Source organism: Callionymus lyra, chromosome 7, assembly GCF_982586985.1.
Source record: "Callionymus lyra chromosome 7, fCalLyr1.hap1.1, whole genome shotgun sequence".
Lineage (NCBI taxonomy): Eukaryota > Metazoa > Chordata > Actinopteri > Syngnathiformes > Callionymidae > Callionymus > Callionymus lyra.
The window spans coordinates 18237955-18259814 of NC_141824.1; the positions used below are offsets into that span (position 1 = coordinate 18237955).

Consider the following 21860-nt stretch of genomic DNA (forward strand, 5'->3'; position numbering starts at 1 on the left):
GAAATTGAATCCAAGAAAGATAAGTTATCAATTTTAATGGAAATAAATGACGACATAAATGAAAAGAAAGGCTTTTCTAGTGTATTTATAACACCTGTTACTGTCAGGGATCTTTCTTTTTGATCATTTTATAGTTTCAGTGTCTCATGAGGGCCACATATATACAGTCGAAGGGCCAAATGTGGTCCGCAAGCCACACATGACCCTGGAGTTTCTATTATTCTTTCTAAAGAAACACGTCGGTAAAAACTCTCGGGAAGGTGAAAGCATTATTCACTAAATCATGAACTCTTATCATCATGGAGATGAGCTATAATTAAATATTGATCCTCTTCTCTGGCTTTTGTTGAAAGGAGGACTTGGAGCGGAAAAGAAAGTAATCTCCGTAATTGAAACCGTTTGCCTTCAATAATGTTTTCGATCCGCGAGCCTGTTTGATGTGACGACAGCATCAGCAGCAGTGAGAGGCCACACAAGTGAACGAGCATCAAACCTCATGACTATTTTCCTTTGTTTTGAACAACTGTTCTAATGAAACATCATTTTAAATTGATGGCGCCACCTACTGACCTTTAAACAACATGACACTGCTTCATGAAGCTTCATCAGACCATCAATACAATATATATAATAGATATAAACTGTTAAAAATCAACAACAAAAAAAAGCTCAACTGAGTTAATAATAAACACAAATGTAGATCAATCACAGAGGTGGTCATAAAGTTATGGTTCTCTGTCTGTGATTGATCAATCATTAGAGATGTAAAAGAGGGGGAAAAAAGATAAACAGCCTTTACTCAGGTTTCCGTGGTTACGGAGTTGTTTAGAAGAATGAAGAATACACAAAATAATAATATTAATATATTTTTAATTAATTATTAAAAAAGATTGTTTGTTTGTTTTTTCTTAAACTCAAAGACATGTGTTTTTATCAATTAGAATTAAATATTTGTATCTATTTCCCAAATTAAGAAAATTTCATAAAAAAAAAAAGGAATTTAGTGACAAGACAAAACCTCCTTGGCAGGATTAACAATCATTGAGATTGTAAATCAAACGCAAAGGTGGTCATAATGTTATGGCTCTCCGTCTGTGAGACTCTAAGAGATGCGGAAGATGGACTCAGTGATGGAGAGATAATTAGCGGTGCCTCCGGTTTCCACGGTAACACAGCTGTGCGACGACGATAATGGGAGATTTTCTCATCTTTCGAGGGTCGAGACGTCGCGGGTCCGTCGCGGGGTTGACGGGTTTGACGGCTGCTCTCGCTTCTCCTGCACAATCGAAGCGCCGTGAGCGAGAGAGCGACTGTCATCTCAACGCACTTTCGAAGACCACTTTCTACTTTCATCTAAACGGACCCGTCGCTTCCATCTGATGCTGCGTCCGAGTCCTACACACATGTGCCAGTCCAAGAGGCTCGGATTTATTCTTGACATCACCGCGCCAGATGTTCACCTGCTAGCATTCTGTTTTGGCTAGATAGTACCCTTGCTCTAATGGCTACATAAAAAGTACTTGCCCTACTTTTGGAAGTGTTGGAAAAAAGTTATATTTAAAGTTTAATGACTAATACATACGTATGTCTTTGAAATTGTTGCAAAAACAAAATAACACGACATTAAAACTGATGTCAAATGCTTGAAAAAGACAACTTAATAGACCTTTTCCTCTGCAACAAGATGGTCCGACCTGGTGTTTGCTACTTATTTGATGTTTCAAAGGGCAAATCCAAATTGGAGAAAGTAGTTTTTCAAAATAAAACACATTAAGAATATTCATTATTTCTCCGAGGTCAGGTCTCTAAATATCTTTTAGCAGTTGTATCGAGCCACTAGTCAAGATGATTCACAAACAAACATCAACATCTACACTAGTTTTAAAATGTCGATGGCTAACAAAGCTACAAAAAGCTCAACCTTCGACCAAATAAACAAAAATGTCATGGTATAAATTCACCAAATAACTTTCAAAACACCAGTAATACGGTATAATTGGGTTGACCTTCTGGCAGAATTGCTACTTTTTAATCTTTCCTTACATTCACTATACAGTTTTTTTCACCATACTGTATCAATATATAACAGCACTGTATCAATTGTATTTATTTTTGGCCTTAAAGTTATGTGTATTATTTTTTGGGGGTTGATTTATTCTCAATAAAATCAATTTTAATTAAATGTTTCTTTTTATTTTTTACAATTATCTTGCAAACTATTTGCAGCTTTTATTCAGTTTCTTAAGTTTTGGCTGCTAGATGGACGAAAATGTTACATGGTCCTCAGCTGAAGGAACAATGAAATCCCAAGAGATCCCAGTGATGGCTGAGGACTAGAGGATACGTGCGTCTCCAGCTGCTTTTATGCGAGTGGGACAATCCCAAAATGTCAGTAAAATTGTGCACATGTACCGAAACATCTTGAATCGTATCGAGAGATCAACAACAACAACAACAACAACAACAATAGAGAGCCATGACAAAACTATAACACAAATTCTACACACATCGAACTAAATTCTGCATCTTTGTTAAGGTTATCAACGTGTTTGAACCCGTGACGCTCTGACTTCAGAGTCCAGACCAGACTGATCTGGACACAGCCGTCGCCTCTTCACCGTTTAATTGGGCAGATTTACACGAAGACTTCTGGTCTCTGATGTTCTTCGCTGGAAACAGAGGCAGCTGCCTTCATTACCTTGTTCAGGGAAGTAAATTGACTTCCTCCAGAACTCACACTCCCCCGTCTCCTCACCCCCGCCTCCCCCCCCCCGACCCCTCCACAGTCTGCCCTCGTTCCTGGTTCCTCCTTCTGCGAGGAGGCGATGAGTTGCCAGCTGGAACCGAACACATTAGCGAGATCAAATTAGCTCTGGCGAGATCATTTATTAAAAGCTGTTGTACGACGTGGGAGGTCGGTGTGACTCTATCGCCGACATGTTCGGAATGTACCCCCCCCACATACCCCCCAGAACACCTCCCGGATGTCAAGTTCTAGATCTGATGGATGAAGAACAGCATTTTTTACTTGATCCGATAATATATAATTGGGTCTATGTTGTGTGACCTGGAAAGATAGAATCTCACATTAAATTCAGAAGCTAAGTTACAATTCTGTATAGAATTTCCAACATTTTATGGATACATTTATTTTCACCACAGCCAACATTTTCTGTCAAAATAAATCGGGAAATTATTTATTATTAATTATTATTATTATTTTAGATTTACAGAATATAATTTCTATTCTTTAACATCATCGACAGCTAGCACTGTTAGCCTCCAGCTGAGCTAGCAAGGATAGCATTCTGTTAGAATATGTCGATCACTTTACATTATGGTAGACATTTTTTTAAACTCTTTCTTGAGAATAACATATTTTAATTTTACCACTATCTAAACCAAAAATAAAGAAATATATGCCTTCTTGAGATTGTGGCTCCTGTATTGGCAAAAAAAAAACAGTGTCTTTTTAACAGATAGATCAGATAGTTGTATGTTAAACTGCATAAATAATTATTTTAATATAAGAAGTTAAACTTTTATTTTGGAAAAACATGTGGTTTAGTATGTATTAAAAGAATAATTCAAATTGTTTAATTTGGTTTAAAAAAAATGTAAAAATGTGTTTGTTTATGACCAAATGGACTGAATATGTGACACCTATTAGAAACAATTTAATTTTAAGTTGTTTTATTTTCCTTATTTTCCCTGAAAAAATGTATAAAATATTTTACTTTTTCCTAGATTCAGAAATGTTTGCTTCCTATGTTTTATGTGGTTTTTTTTAAAATTATAACAATTTTGTATTTGATTTTATTTCAGGTCATGCTTAAAGTACTTAAAGTAAATGTAAAAAATTACAAAAAATAATTTTACATTGACGTTAAAGAATAATGTGAGAATAAACAAGTTTTGTAGTTTCCGGTGATCATAAAATGGACCAAAAAGTTCCGTTCATGGCCGACACGATAAATCAGCCTAAAAGCTTTCACCACTTAAAACTTCAAACGCCATCATCTGACTGTTGCTCTGAAGCCATGAAGGAAAAAAAAGTCTGGCGGGCGAGACAGACCCGGGTCGGACGGTTTTGACTGCCCCGGGGTTCAGCTTGTTTAGCTTGTTTTCTGTGGAAGACTCCCTGCTGTTCTGCTGCGTCAGCACTTCTGAAGAGCAGGATTAGAAGCAGGAGTGTGCCCTCGCCGGCGCCCTCTCCCTCTCGCTGGAAAAACAGCCGACTAATCTCTCGGGCTGAGACGAAGGGATTTAGGAGACGTGACCTCTGCTCGCAGCATCCCCTGCTTCCTCTCCTCCGTCCGTCCCTCCATCCGTCACTCCCACATTCCCTCTCATCGGAATGCAGCGCCGGCGCTATCGCAGCCGTCGATAAACTAACAGAGGGATCTCGCCGACGACCCACAGCCTCGACCCGCCTCGGCTCATGAGCAGCTAATTGTTCAGAGAGGAAAACCAACCCAAACTATTCGTCCGTGGAGATAAAGTTCAATATAAGTGGCTACAAAAGTCACCACAACCGAGTTTCCCCTCGCAGTTTTAGTGGTTCAAAGTAAAGTAGGATAAGTCGTTTCACATAAGGTATATTTGGATGAAATTCCAAGATTTCCCCAAAATTAAAAACTTTAAAACAATAATCAAAACAATGTAGACATGCTTCATTAATGCACGAATGCTTCTTCCTATGATGCAACACTAATAGACTCAGGGACTCATTCATTCCTCGTGCTGGTCTAGAAAGGCGCTATATAAATAGAGATTATTATTATTATATTATATATTATTAGGCTGTTTAATTCTGAGTCTGGGGGCAGGAGTTGACGTTAGTCTTTGTATCTTTTATCTTTGTTATCTTATTTTGATCTACGTTCTTTATCTTTAGATCGTGTCATCTTGCACTTTGATTTTATTGCACTTTGTTCTTCCTTTATGAATCTATCGTCTGTGTTTCAGTATGCTGGAAAAACAAAGATCTTGAAGAGGGATCCATAAAGTCTATCCATCTATATATCCATCCATCCATCCATCAATCTACCATAGAAAAAAAATATTTTTTACTATTCCAAGATTCAGATTCATTTTCTGGTTCATTGTCGTTTTGTTTTGTTTTTGTTCATTTCATTTGATTTAATTTCACGTCATACTTTGTACTTAAATAAAATGTAAAGAAAATATACAGGAAAAAACTATTTGTTCTCAACTGTAAAAGCCTCTCAGACAAATAATAATTAAATAACAAAAATGCACATTAAAAACAAATTGTGAATAAAAAAATCAAAACAAAGGACATAAAGTGTTAAATTGATAATTAGTTGATAGCTATTGCCTAATAACTTTTAAAACATGAAATTGGTACTTAAAATGACATATAAAATTACAATTTGACTTTAAACCAAACTTATATAAGGAGGAATAAGCGTAAACAACATTTTGAAAAACACAATCTTTCCTTGTTGACTTTCATTCAGCAATAGTTTTAAAAACATTTCTGGCAGGGAAACATAGCCGTACTTGTTTTCCTTGTAAAAAGTCAAAACAATGACGGAACAATGACGTGATAAAGAATATATTAACAGTATCTGTTTGTTAATGTCATTTAACGTCCAAACAACCTCGGACTGGATGAACCACAGAGCCGTTGAGTGAACAACATCTTGACACAGATGTCACGAACGGACCGTCTGCATCTGAAGGACTCCACTATAAAGAGTCTCGAGGGCGACTCCAGGAGTTCCATTATTTGAGGGTCGGAGCATCATGACAGGCTGAAGATCAAGGACCCCATAGATCTAAAGCCAGTGACAGACGCTTGGAGGAGGAGGAGGCCCTGACCTTGTTACCATTAGCACGTCTCACTTTAGCGCTGAATACAACATCGATCTCTGCTCTCCACATGCACTTGGGTTTTTTCGACCAGAGGAAACAATCTGGCGGATTTTCTGCTAACAGTCAGAATAAGTGTGTGGTGAGTGTGTTCTCACCAGGAATCCTACGCTATTGAAGTCCACGATAGCTGCTAATGCTTGGTCTCCATTAGCTCTATAGCAACTGTACGTAAGTAAGTTATTTATATTTATAGAGCACTTTTCCAGACCAGGGTCACGAAGCGCTTAAACAATTAAACAATACTCAATAAAATATATACTTAAAAGGTCAAGATAACACAGAGAACAACACAGGAGTCTCAGAAAATCAAGGAAAAGCCTGAACAAATACAAATGTCTTAAGATGTTTTAACAGCCTGGAAGGATTTCTCTCCTCTGGTCCTGAACTGGTGCCTAGAACCATAAGTAGATTCTGATCCAAAGACCTAAGAGCCCGAGCTGGGGTGTTAGTCTGGATCAGATCACTGATGTAAGGAGGAGTCTGACCATGAATAGATCTGAAAGTAAGAACCAGAATTTTAAAATTGATCCTGAAAAAAACTGGAAGCCAGTGAAGAGATTTAAGGATCGGAGAAATGTAAGTTCTTCTACTAGAGCAGGTCAGAATTCTCGCTGCAGAGTTTTGTATTAACAGCAGGCGAGGCAGCTCCTTCTCAATATAATAGCTGATCATTTTGGTCATTTTCAGATGAATTAGCAATAGCTAAGCAATGAGCGATATTTCATTAAAATGAGTCTTGTTTTTTAAACTAGTGACTCTCATTAGGACTAAATAAGTAATTTTTATTTCTTACATTGAGTAGGAATCAATCCTAGTCCTATCTCTAAACTTTTTGGCATGAGTCTCACTCACGTGAGTCTTTTTATGGAATCCAGTACTTTTCTCTGAGTCACAGTTATACCGTGTCTACAACACAAACCAACCTCTTTATTTGAGTTTAAGAACCGGTCAATAATCTGGATCTAAGAGCATTAAAGAGTCTACGGAATCTTCTACATATTATGAATCCTTCACCGACTAAATGAGTCATTTTCTAACTCACAAGTCCTGCACTGAACCTTCAGATCACAATAAAAACCCATGACCCTTGAACTACCACTTCATCTACAGGCCTATTCTGATTTCATCATCTGTCTCTCTCCCTCTCAGTGAACTCATCGCTGCAGCTGAATAGGTTTTAAACATCATTAATACAAGTTATTTTCCTACACCATTAAAAAGCTACGGATTCCATTTTAAAAGCATGCATCGTTCAGGACGTATTGCACTGAGAGGCATGTTTTTTATGAGATCAGGTGAATCTGTGTTCTTGTCTTCATCTCTCCTCGTCTTCTCTTCACTCGCAGCGAAGACATGTCAGGAGTGAACGACGAGAACGGGAGGAAGCGGCGGAAACTCTATAATTAGCCGGAAGATCAAATGACTTTTAATGGGCTTGTCGAAAAAAACAAGACGACTATTTCAGATTTTGCGCTCGCAGCGATATTCATATCTCATCAAACTAATGGAACTCTCGCGGGCGCTTGATTCGTTTTCATTATGGATGAAGGAGGCGCTCGGCGTTCCCGAGGCTGAGGGACCGGGTTTAACACTCGCACCTCCGTTACAGAGGAGGGGTCCCACAGGAGCCCCGCGCTAATGGCTTTATAATCAGTCCGTGCAGCAGGTAGAAGAATTAATGAGCGTGTGTGTGTGTGTGTGTGTGTGTGTGTGGGGGGGGGTGTGTGTGTGTGTGTGTGTGAGTGAGAACGAAGTGTTTAATATTCCTGACGAGTACAGACGTGGGACCAGTTCACAAGCGAGGCTCAACCATTATCACATCTTCAAAAGTCCATTTCAGGAGGAGTCTTTTAAAATGTTCCTCGTGTCGACTAAATCCAAAATGAAGGCTGTACTTAAAAGGGATGTTTTTAAGGTGGAAGGGCCAAATTATAATCTTTGGTGTGGGGGTCACATGGGTGGAAAAGAGGGTGCACCATTTATTCTTAAGAGGGGCCACACACTGACACTGTGGTGAGATGCCGTAAATATTAGCGACGGTGTGATGAAGCTTCATGACCATAGGTGGTTTAAAATGATGTGATGTTTCATTACAACAGTTGATAAAAACAAAGGAAAATAGTGCAGAGACCGCCATCTAGTGGCCTCTGAAAATAATGACACTGTTTCATGAAGCTTCATCAGACCATCACTAGTCAATTAAAAAAGCCAATTATTATATTAATTATATTGTTTTTTATTTACTCATCTTCTTCTGCTTACCCCTTATCCGGGTGTTATTGTTGATGTTGTTAATTTTTTGTTTTTTTGTTTTTTTTACATTAATGTTATGTTATTATGATGTTATTATTATAATAATACATCCATTTACAGTAGTTTGATGTGGTTGATATTGTTAGCATCTCATTAGTTTGTATGTGCCCTTATGAACTATTAGTGATTATGTGTTTAAATAGTAAATCATGAAAAATGGACAGTTTTATTTTAGTTAATAAAATATTTTATCATTTGAATTATTATTATTTGATAAATAGTTTGCAGGTCTCCAACCTCTGTTCTATTGATTATTAGTTTAGGAGAAAATGTGTTTTGGAGAGAAAAAGACGCATTATCTTCGAAGTAACATTATCAAAGTTTAGTTAAAAGTTAAGTAAAAATATGTTAACTAGTGAAAGTGATTTTACTTTTTGCATCTGAAGGTCGATCTGTGAATATAACGCCAACATTAAACCGGTCCCTTGTTAAAACAAGGTTCCTGCTTCAAAACATTATTATGTATTAAAATAATAAATTATGAAAAATATCAGTTCGAAGAAAAAAAAAACGTGAAATTGTTGTTCAAAATGCAAGGGGTTGCATGTTAAATTAACAAGTATAAAATATATTAGATTTATTCATCATTTGAAGTTAAAGAATGCCATTTTTATCAAAATGCAAAGGGAACTCATCTTCAGTTATTATGTGATTAAATAAAACTAATCTTGAAAATTAGCAAGTTAAGAAAATATGTCTGAATTGTTATTCATAAAATATTCTATGATTTGATTTATTTTATAACCAGTCAAAAGATCGCCAGTATAAACTGAGGAATAAACTAGGACAAAAAAAGACACTCTTTTCATCAAAAAGGTGCACATGTGGCCCCGCTATGGACACAATTAAACCACCACAAGGACCGGATCCGCAGCAAGTCAAGCCATGTAACTTTCATTTGGTCTCCTCCGAGGCCGGGACCAGGACACCCTCCTGTCTCCTCCTCGACGTGGCTCTCTGTTCTCCAGAGGAGCCATTAAATTGAAATGTCAGAAGTGAAAGAGATAGAAGCAGCGCAGTGTAACTGTAGATCCCGAGGGAGAGAAAGAACGAGGGAGAGAGAGAGAGAGAGAGAGAGATGGAGGAAGCTGCAGTTATGTGGCGTCCCTGTTAGCAACTGTAGCACTTTGTCAAGGAGAGGGAGGACGAGAGGATCCAAGAGCTTCGACCTCAGTCACGGAGCTTCAAACGTTCTTGCAAAACTGCCTCGTACCAGTCCTTGAACGCACCACTTCAAGTGCTGTTGATGTTGCAAACTGTGCTTTTTAAATTAACAAATGATCAGCAAATACATTCTTTTAAAATCCAATTTCTTTAACCAAATTTTCATCGTTTCGTGTAAGAAATTAGACTCTTTGAACTAATGTTTTTAAAAAAATAAAAGTTCAATTATTTAGTATACAAATTATTATTGACATTGTGATATTTACAACAGACAGATGCAGGAGCCAAGGTCTCAAGCAGTTTCATATGATGATCCAATGCAGGGGAAAAAAAATTAAGTTAAATGCTTTAGTGGTAGTTATCAAATGCAATCTTATGTTTCCTCGTATGTATTTGTAATTTAAATTCAACTTGAAATATCGCTCGCAGAGAAAGAAAAAACAATTCATAGAATGTACTGATCTACGGATTATAACCGTGGGGAAATCGTTTTGTTTTGAAAACAAACGGACGCTTCATCTCTTGAAATAACATAAACCAGGAACTCGCTTGTTTCCCGTAATGTCTTGTTACAAGATCGACCTGTAAACTCACTTTTACTGATCTACTGATACCAAAACGGTTCTTTCCTTTCAATTCATCTCTTGTTGGACGTCTACCACATCAACATCGCCATATTCTACCTTCATTTACCTCCATTAACCCAGTAGGCCTCATGAAATGAATCGGCAGCTGCAGTTTGTCACCAACAAACATGTTGAAGACTATATTTGGACTTTCATCGAGGGTTTTTTTCTGAATTTAAAATGGCTGAAAACAAAGGGCCGACTAGTCGGACTCAAACGACAACCAACAGTAGCATCCCCGTGGTCACCGAAACAAGCTTCAAAACATCCAGAAAAATCGTATTTCTTCAGCCAGACAACTTGGACCGAAGAACAAATCCGACCCGTTTTTTTTTGTTTTTTTTCGCTGCAGCCACGACGCTCGGTTTCTCTTTGAAGCCTTTTGTTCGACGCGCCGGTTCTTGCCGAGAGAATCCGAAGAGAAGCCGCCGTCTGTCGCCGTCGAACCGACTCTGTGTCTCAGCTGCAGGGAAATCAGAGCAGGAGGAGGATGAGTCACTGAGGCTGCAAGAATGAGAGCCGTTTCACCTGAGCAGACGAGCCGAGGGGGCACGATGCTCCACGTGTGGGGTGGGGGGACTCCAACCACAGATAAAGATGTTTTATTGATGCGCAGCAGAAGAAGAAGAAGAAGAAGAAGAAGAAGAGGAGGCGGCAGTGAGTCACATGAGTGGTGGGGTGACGGGGTTTAAAGCCCCTGCATCGCCCCGGACCGCTCGTCTCACACGGAAATGCATTAAAAAATAAAGTCGAGCAGAGGCTCCGGCGCCATCACGGGGAGGAGGGCGAGTAGCGGTGTGGTGGCAATGAGCCGTTCACACTCCAGGCCATGGATTCCTGAGCACAAAAAAAAATCCTGGCCGCGGTTATCGTTGGCCGCCGGCGGCTCAGGTGGAGCTCCAACGATCAGAAGATTCATCGCAACATCCGGAATCTCAAATTGGACTCTAGAAACGTTACAAATACAAACGGGGTTTTTATGACAAATAAATCCAAGTCGACGACACAAGTCGATTGATGTTCTTTTGAGTCGGTGCTGCACTTGAACTGCAAACCTCCAGGTCTGGAATCACGACCATGACTCATCGTTTATTACGATTTCTTTTTAATGGGTTGTTGGAGATGTTTCCCTACGGAGGTTCAGAGCTGCCAGCAGGCTTACACAATTATTTTATGATAGTATCACGTCATTTCTTGATACTAATGGGGTTGTTTCCTGAGATTATCGCGTTATTTCATGGCATCGTCATGTTATTTGCGTGATATTATCAAGACTTATTTCATATTATCAAGTTATTTCGATACCAATCACGTTAATTTATTACACTATTCATGTTATTTTATGATATTATCACACTATTTTGTATAACTTATCACATTATTTCATTATTTTGTCACGTTATTTTGTGATACTTATCACGTTTTGATAGTATCATGTAATTCCTTGATAGTATTATGTTATTCCTTGATAGTATCATGTTATGTCTTGATAGTTTTATGTTATTCCATGATAGAACCATGTAATATCTTGATAGTATCATGGTATTTCTTGATAGTATCATGTTATGTCTTGATAGTATTATGTTATTCCTTGATAGTACCATGTTATGTCTTGATAGTATTATGTTATTCCTTGATAGTATCATGTTATGTCTTGATAGTTTTATGTTATTCCATGATAGAACCATGTAATATCTTGATAGTATCATGGTATTTCTTGATAGTATGATGTTATGTCTTGATAGTATTATGTTATTCCTTGATAGTACCATGTTATGTCTTGATAGTATCATGGCATTTCTTGATAGTAGCATGTTATTTCTTAGTGTTGTCTTGACCTCCTGTTTTTAAATTTGTGTATGTATTTTAACTGTGTATAGTTTTGTTGAATTACTTGCTTACTAATCGTGTTATTGCACAATACTGTCACATTATTTCATGACATTATCACTTTTTTTTCGATACTAAATAAGTGAATTCATGACACTAATCATGTTATTTTAGGATATTATCACAATTATTCGTATTACTTATTGCATTATTTAATTATATTGTCACGTTATTTTTTAGGTTAGGTAAGGTAGAACTTTATTGATCCCTCAGGAGGTCTCCTTCCCTTCCTTCATTTTTATGATAGTATCACGTAAATTCTTGATATTACCACGTTATTTCCAAGTGTTGTCTTCACCTTCTAAAGTTTTTTAATTTGTATGCTTTTCAAATGTGTACTGTTTAGTTGTTTAAAAGCTGTTGTTGTAACCCTGGTCTGCGAAAAAAAGGCACTTTAAGAATAAAAATGACTTGCTTACTAATCATGTTATTTCATAATAACGTCACGTTATTTTGTGATACTCATCACATTAAGTGTTGATAGTATCATGTAAATTCTTTATAGTATCACGTTCATTTTTGATAGTGTCATGTTAATTCTTAATACCAATCATGTTATTTCATAAAACTATCACGATATTTTGTGATACTCATCACATTAAGTGTTGATAGTATCATGTAAATTCTTTATAGTATCACGTTAATTTTTGATAGTGTCATGTTAATTCTTAATACCAATCATGTTATTTCATAAAACTATCACGTTATTTTGTGATACTTATCACATTAATTGTTGATAGTATCATGTACATTATTTATAGTATCACGTTAATTTTTGATAGTGTCATGTTAATTCTTAATACCAATCATGTTATTTCATAAAACTGTCACGTTATTTTGTGATACTCATCACATTAAGTGTTGATAGTATCATGTAAATTCTTTATAGTATCACGTTCATTTTTGATAGTGTCATGTTATTTGTTAATACCAATCACATTATTTCATATTACCATCACTTTATTTTCTGATACTTATCACATTAATTGTTGATAGTATCATGTAAATTCTTGATAGTATCACGTTCATTTTTGATAGTGTCATGTTAATTCTTAATACCAATCATGTTATTTCATAAAACTGTCATGTTATTTTGTGATACTTATCACATTAAGTGTTGATAGTATCATGTAAATTCTTGATAGTATCACGTCAATTTTTGATAGTGTCATGTTATTTTTTAATACCAATCACATTATTTCATATTACCATCACTTTATTTTCTGATACTTATCACATTAATTGTTGATAAAATCATGTAAATTATTGATAGTGTCATGTTAATTCTTACTACCAATCATGTTATTTTATAAAACTATCACGTTCTGTCTTGATACGCATCACATTATTTCATGATGTTATCATGGTATAACATGATTAAATAGCGCAAAATAAACTTTTCCAAAAACAACATTTCAACTCTTTTGTCTATTGGTTTAGCAAAAATAAATAAAGGTGAGAAAAAGCTCATATTTGATAGATGGGATTAATGGGCCATATTTGAGATACAGTTTATATTTACACGTTATGCTTTTTTTTAAAATTATTATTCTACCATCTTATTTTATATTTATCAGTAAAATGTTATATTTTCAATTGTTAGATTGTAAAAAAAATGTTTGCAGCTCCGTAAGTGTGCTTCTGGTTCCCTTGAATCGATGGCTGAGTGCAGGCGGTGGGATTAGAACCTTCCAATAAACACCCACGGTGTGTCTGGTCCTTAAGAGGATTTCCCGGGCCGTTCCACCGCCGAGCGCGAGGTTTTACGTGCTAATCTTCAACTTCAAGGGCGAGCGGAGGTGGAGGCGACACATGCCCCGTCAACATGATTGACACGCCACACCGGGGGGGTCAAAGGTGAACTCTTTACGGCAGCGAGAGGATAAAAGAAAAAGGGCCGACGAGAGAGAGAGAGAGACATCCATCATGTCTGAGGGAGCGTCTCGGGGCCTCGGCTCAGGGTCGTCCAGGAGTTTGACTCCAAAGATTCACCAAATTGTATAAAAGCCAGTGAGAGTCAGACCTGACGGGTCGATGAGTTCGTTTAGTTTCTCTTTGGTGACTTGTCAAGATTTATTTTCTCTTTCTTTCCCCAGCAACCTTTCATGTGATGTAGAACCTTTTCGTGACCTTTCATCTTTCCGCCGACCTTTATTCCGTACATCCCATTACTCGCTGAAACAACAAAAAAAACCTCTCGACAGTAAATATAACTCGATCTTTAGAACAACTAATGCCAACGAAGGCAGATCAAACGTTGTTTATTCAGAGGCCGACCGGGACTTCCTGTTTCCTGCAGAGCGAGGAAGGACACGGTGATGAAGACCAAACTCTTCCTTCCTTCCCTCGCAAAAAGGTCAGCGACGAAACCAACAGAAGCGCTTAACGTTTGCCGAGGAAACACACGGATCACATGACGTGCGTGAACTTCTTAAGAGTCACGGGACTTTTTAAAATGAGTCACTTTCTCATTGAACCGACACCTGAGCACTCGTGGCCATGTTTGAACACTTGTTTGACATTTCATTATAGAATCAACAGCTTGTTTGACTTTAAGATTTGCTCACAATGTGCTAATGCTAGTCCTGAGAGAAGCTAGTTTTACAAAAAAAGCTAAAGCCGTCCGTCCGTCTTCAATCGGGATTTCCTGCTCTCTGATTGGCTATCACGACACAGAATGTATCACATGATCTCTGTGAGACGTTTAAAGGAAATTTTCCAATAACATCGAGAAATAAGTACAATTTCCAGATGATCTGTAGATCCAACGGTGGCTGAGAAAGGTCAAAACAAATGCAAACACCCAAACACAACACCAGGGCCACACCCAGAGTATAAACAACACCATAAAAGGACCAAGACTTTGACTGTAACAATCATCCGGGGCGATAAGAACGATAAAAAGGTTGGAAAGTAAATGAAAGAGTTGACTTTCTTAAATTAATTTCTTGTTTATACTGAATTTCTTGTAAGAATTTAATAAAAATCTTACCACAGATCTATTATCGCATCATTTAATTCTGATTGATGTATGGAATTTATTAATAAATAAGATACATTTTAACTGTGCGATGGTTTTACGCAACAACATGAGCATGTGTTTAGTATCCTGCGTTCTGATTGGCTCGGTAGCGTCAGAAGCAGCCCACCCCTTAGTTTGTGTAGAGATTGTGCGTTTGTTTCCAGGCCTTTGTGTGTGTCGACATGGAATTCTGGCTCTGAAGCTAAAGTGAAGAAGCAGGGACGCACCACCACATGTGGAAGGGATCAGGATCAGGACCAGACCATCCATCATAACCAGGATCAGAAGAGATGCACGTCTTTATATTACATTTTTGTTTTGGATGCCACACAACAGTAAACAAGACGGCAAAAAAAAAACCACTATGGGTTTTTTAAATATAGGCATTAGCTCCAGAGCTGACCACGAGTGCCACATCCATCTATTTGTGGACGTCTGGAAAGAACCAACTCTGGAGGTTCTTAACAATCTGGTGTTGTTGCAGATTCACCAGGAGCTCGGCTCGGCTGCACAGAGCCAGCAGGGTCATGTGACGCAGCTGAAGAAACAAGAAGAAAGTCTTCTGCACGTTGACGCAGCTGGTCCACGGACAGTCACAACACGGCAGCAACAATGGAGGCCGGATATATAAACCTGATAGACCGAGGGACATGAAACGTGATAATAAATCTGAGCTCAAGGTTCAGATCGACAAAGCGGCGAAGACGAGGTCGCAGCAGTAATAGACGACGACTCAACAGGAGGAACCGTTTTTTATTTTATTCCTCACACCAAACCAGTCTAGCTAGTCATGTCACTCTCAGTGACCTCTTCAAGCTGATGCCGACGGAGTTGGATTTCAGAAAATGTATTAAAAAAAAAAAAAGAAGTCAAGATTACAAAAGAAGTCTGAAGATACTTTTAGCGGCTTCTGAGTTAGTTGCAATTCTATTGAGACCTCGAATAAAAGTAAAACTGATGTTGAAGGACAGGACTGTGTAGTTTTTGAAGGAGGAAAAAAAAACCAGATAATTAAGAAAGGATAATTGAAATAAAAAAACACCATTACAATCATACTTCCTGTTGGGTTTAGTAAATATAAATCACTGTATTATGTAATATTGTTATAAGGCTTTCTAGTCAGCTTTTTTTATACTCAATTTAAATCACTTCAACAAAGTTTCTTATTATTTAAGAAAAAAACGTTCAGAAAATGTATTTTATTTTATTAGTGATCTTTTACTTCCATTTAATTTTTTCAAATTTACTATTGTGTCATCTTTAACTAGTTTACTTCACTAGTTTTATTGGTTACTTTTGTTTGTATTTTTCATTATAATTGTTATTTTAATGACTTCGGAGTTTCTGTATCAATTCTATTCTAATTTCTATTTAATTTCTTTGTTATTTTTGTCCTAGTTTTCTACTGGCTAAACCTTTTATAATTTCATTATTGTTGTTTTGAATTTTCTGACATGATAATAATACTGACTCATAATATTCTTATCTTTCTGACCATTGAAACCTTTTTTATTGACGAACAGTAAAGGAGTTTTATTTTCCACTCAGGTTAATTCTGCATTTTTAGACTTTTAAATTTAATTTATGTTGCTGATCAACTAGTTTCTCCCACATAATCACCATTTTTTTTCTATCTGTGACTTTATTTGTTATTTTCTTTGATTTAATGTAACAATTTAACACCTTTCTTTTTATGTCTTGATTGTTTATGGCCTTTTTTTTTGGCTAACAACTTCGGAATATTACTAAGGTTTTTGAACGTTTTTATAGATTTTATTTTATTATTTTTCTCTGATGATCAGGTTTTGATTTCATTTCTTTCATTTATTTATTTTTTTTATTATTATTATGGGTTTCCCCAGACTCTTTTTTTCCTATGGAAAAGTTACTATTTTGCTAATTAAATTATACTATTATTTAATGCTCCTCTGATGGTCATTTTTTCATGAAATTTTCAGGTGCGTTGATAATTCTATTTTATGAAAACAGTAGTTTAAGTTTCTGGGGTTTTGTTTACTCTACTCTTTTTTCTCTTTGCCCAACTAGCTTTTTTTAATTCACCGTTATCTTAACACTGTAAACTTGGCAGTCAAATATCGGATCAGAGTTTCAGCTAAACTTCCTCAGTGTTGAGAATGACTTCGACACCAGAGGAGTCTCTTCCTGCCTCGCACACAGTGGAGCCCAGGAAGCTTTCATTGTCGAGGTTCTCTTTTTAATTGGAGTGAGTGATCAGGAAAGTGGACTCGATCCATCCGTCGTCTGGACAGTCTGCACTTCATCGATTAACGGCGAGGAAGGGCGAATCGCTGGTGCAGCGGCGTGGATTATGTAGAGACCCAATATCCATTATTCCCTCCAACAATAGAGTCGAGCTGACCTACACATGCCGGAGCGGAACGTTTCCTGATAACAACAACAACGGTGGAGTCGGCAGCAGACAGACGCACAGAACCTTCTGTGAGCTTCTCTCTCCACCGCTATTGAGCACAATATACTTATACAAGTGTAACATCAAAATTACATTCTCATAATTGATCAATTGTGTAGCACCAGAAAATATATAGTATCATTATAAGACACTACACTGTACTGCACCATTCTACAGTTTTACTATACTGTACTTTGTCGTATTATACTGTAACATGGTATGACTATAAGATCATAAATCACTCCCCAAGACTACACAGCGTAACGTATGCAAGGTAACGATGCACAGTGTTACGTCGCACAGCGTAACGTCGCACAGTGTTACGTCGCACAGCGTAACGCCACACTTTGTGACGCCACACTACATAACGCCACACAACGCAACGCCACACTATGTAACGCCAGATTATGTAATGCCAGACTAAGTAAAGCCACACAGTGTAACGCGACACTGTGTAACGCCACACTAAGTAACGCCACACTAAGTAACGCCACACTGTGTAACGCCACACTAAGTAACGCCACACTGTGTAACGCCACACTAAGTAACGCCACACTGTGTTACGCCACACTGTGTAACGCCACACTGTGTAACGCCACACTGTGTAACGCCACACTAAGTAACGCGACACTGTGTAACGCCACACTAAGTAACGCCACACTGTGTAACGCCACACTGTGTAACGCCACACTGTGTAACGCCACACTGTGTAACGCCACACTGTGTAACGCCACACTGTGTAACGCCACACTGTGTAACGCCACACTGTGTAACGCCACACTGTGTAACGCCACACTAAGTAACGCGACACTGTGTAACGCCACACTAAGTAACGCCACACTAAGTAACGCGACACTGTGTAACGCCACACTGTGTAACGCCACACTGTGTAACGCCACACTGTGTAACGCCACACTAAGTAACGCGACACTGTGTAACGCCACACTAAGTAACGCCACACTAAGTAACGCCACACTAAGTAACGCCACACTAAGTAACGCCACACTAAGTAACACCACACTGTGTAACGCCACACTAAGTAACGCCACACTGTGTAACGCCACACTGTGTAACGCCACACTGTGTAACGCCACACTGTGTAACGCCACACTAAGTAACGCCACACTGTGTAACGCCACACTGTGTAACGCCACACTGTGTAACGCCACACTGTGTAACGCCACACTGTGTAACGCCACACTGTGTAACGACACACTGTGTAACGCCACACTGTGTAACAACACACTGTGTAACGCCACACTGTGTAACGCCACACTAAGTAACGCCACACTGTGTAACAACACACTGTGTAACGCCACACAGTGTAACGCCACACTATGTAACGCCACACTAAGTAACGCCACACTGTGTAACGACACACTGTGTAACGCCACACAGTGTAACGCCACACCATGTAACGCCACCCTAAGTAACTTCACACTAAGTAACGCCACACTAAGTAACGCCACACTGTGTAACGCCACACAGTGTAACGCCACACCATGTAACGCCACCCTAAGTAACTTCACACTAAGTAACGCCACACTAAGTAACGCCACACTAAGTAACGCCACACTGTGTAACGCCACACTGTGTAACGCCACACTATGTAACGCCACACTAAGTAACGCCACACTGTGTAACGCCACACTGTGTAACGACACACTGTGTAACGACACACTGTGTAACGACACACTGTGTAACGACACACTATGTAACGACACACTATGTAACGCCACACCCCGTAACGCCACACCACGTAACGCCACACCGTGTAACGCCACACCGTGTAACGACACACTGTGTAACGACACACTGTGTAACGACACACTGTGTAACGACACACTATGTAACACCACACCCCTTAACGCCACACCCCGTAACGCCACACCACGTAACGCCACACCACGTAACGCCACACCACGTAACGCCACACCGTGTAACGACACACTGTGTAACGACACACTGTGTAACGACACACTGTGTAACGACACACTATGTAACACCACACCCCTTAACGCCACACCCCGTAACGCCACACCGTATAACGACACACTATGTAACACCACACCCCTTAACGCCACACCCCGTAACGCCACACCACGTAACGCCACACCACGTAACGCCACACCACGTAACGCCACACCACGTAACGACACACCACATAACACCACACCAGGTAACGCCACACAACGTAATGCCACACCAGGTAACGCCACACAACGTAATGCCACACCACGTAACACCACAATATGTAACACCACAATATGTAACACCACAATATGTAACGCCACAATATGTAACGCCAAATCACGTAACGCCACACCACGTAACGCCACACCACGTAACGCGACACTACGTAACGCCAAACTATGTAACGCCACACCACGTAACGCCACACCACGTAACGCCACACTACGTAACGCCACACTAGGTAATGCCACACTATGTTAAGTCACACACCGTTACGCTACACAATGTAACAAACTACGCACAGCGCTAACCACGTAAAGAACAATTTGCAACTGAACACTATGCTAAACGGCTCAACACTATTCCATTACATGCTCTGCTCTTATTTCATAAAAACCATCCAGAACTGTAGATAATTGTGGAAGGAGGAACGTTGGGAAGAAGAATTTTAGAATCATATGAGGTCAACATCCAGGATTGTGGATGTGATGAAAGCAAGACATGTTCACTTCACGTCCAACATACCGACATTGTTACTTGTTGGTGGTTTTTTGACCTTCAGGTCGGATTGTGACCTTCAACCTTGAGAGATCAATGACTGTGAGTCGAGTCCGTCCATCTTATCAAACTACAGGACATCAGAAGACACTAGTGTTCCACCACACATGAAGGACCACAGGTCTGGCCTTTGGACCACTTGCTGGGTTTTTAAACCCACGACCTCCTGATCTATGGTCATGAACCACGGGGGGACTTCATGTTGGGAGTCTCTGCTGACATACTACACACTGGAACTTCTAGCCAGGTGTGAGTCATGCTGGAGAGAGGGGTCCATAAAGCAGGTTCATGGAGGGGACATCCTGAGGAAGACTGGACTCAAATATCTGCTCTATATTTACACGCAGAAGCGGCGTGTTGTTGACGATCCATTGCAGTGTTTCCCAGGAGGCCTGACAAAGCTCCACTTGTCTTCCATCTGATCTCTGCAGCAGACCATTAAAAGTCCAGCGATCCAGCCTTTAGAACCTGGACCAGAACCAAGACCAAAGGGTCGGGACTCAAGAGCTTCTAACACACACCACATCAGATTTTTGGAGAAAAAAAAGTTGGGATCTCGAGATCTAAACTCAAGGTGCTCCACATGGAGTTGACCCAGCAGCGTGTCAGGGATTAAAGCGGATTACGAACCTCAATGTATCCGGCGAGCGCAGGGACCACGACACCCAGAATCAGGGCTGTTATCGCGGGCACGGAACCCATCTCTGAGCCACGATCTCCGCTCGTCCGTATACTTCAGAAACACACGAGGTGAATGTTGAGAGAATCAAACAAGTCCCGGGAAAGATCAGTTTAGTCTCCACAGTCCTGCGGCGCCTGTTTCCAGTCTGGAGCTGAGAGAGGGAATGTTGGAGAGGAGGGAAGAGTCGTCTGTCGACGAGTCGAGTTTAGCAAACGGATCTTTCTCAGAGCGAGTCTCTAACGGGAATAGAGGCCACAGCGAGAGTTGATTCTTCTGCTGTGTTTGGGATGAACTCAAGAGCGACACACGTATATGTTTGCTTTTTATTTCAGTCGACGGGGGGGAATAAACGTGTGATATTTTGTTCGGCGTTGACAGTACCAAATCTTTGTATGGAGGGCAAAATCCCACCGAGTGTGGCGGCAACAGAGCGGCGGTCGACTTTTAATTAACCGAGAAAGTGCGACATCTAACGGCCATTTTTGAGAACTACAATATTTACGTTTCTTCAGAAACAGAAACATTTAGTCAGTTTTGAAAACACAACATTGGATTTTTTTGTGGTATTACAGATTAAAAGAATGAAATAAGATAACACTCGAAATAAGCATGAAAAAAAAGCTTCTCCTCAATATAAACTTGTATTTATCAGAGGATGTACAGTTAGAAACAGCTTCTTTCCTCTGGCCATCACACTGCTGAATGAAATATAACTTGAGCTACGCAATATTTCATATATAATGTATTTATTCTATTCATAACATATTGCAACTTATTTATATTTATACTTGTATATACATTAATTATTATATGCAATATTTAAAACGTTATTTATTCTGTTTATACTATATTGCACTATTATTAACTTTCTATTTAGACTATTTATACAGTATATACATTCACTCTGCTGTTTTTTTTAAACGGTTGCCAAGCAACGACATTTTGTGGCCAGTTTCACTGCTGTGTTTTCTGTGCAATGACAATAAAAGAAAGTCTAAAGTCTAATGTCTAGATAAATAGGAGATTTAAACATTTGGAGTGTAAAATAAAACAAAAACTTGATTTTGTCATTGAATACTT

The 21860-nt window shown here is 39.0% G+C and overlaps 1 protein-coding gene across 4 annotated transcripts in view; it reads right to left on the reverse strand.

Moving 5' to 3' along the window:
- aplp2 (amyloid beta precursor like protein 2) overlaps positions 1-20942 on the reverse strand; it is a 63515-nt gene extending 42573 nt beyond the window's left edge. For 2 of the 4 annotated variants that reach the window (XM_087795063.1, XM_087795062.1), the window contains exon 1: positions 20729-20942. In XM_087795063.1, coding sequence (XP_087651189.1) covers positions 20729-20800 — 72 coding nt within the window. In that variant the 5' untranslated portion in view covers positions 20801-20942. The remainder of the gene's footprint in view (positions 1-20728) is intronic. The other 2 variants (XM_087795061.1, XM_087795060.1) reach the window with 1 other exon arrangement.
- Between the last annotated feature and the right edge of the window lie 918 nt (positions 20943-21860).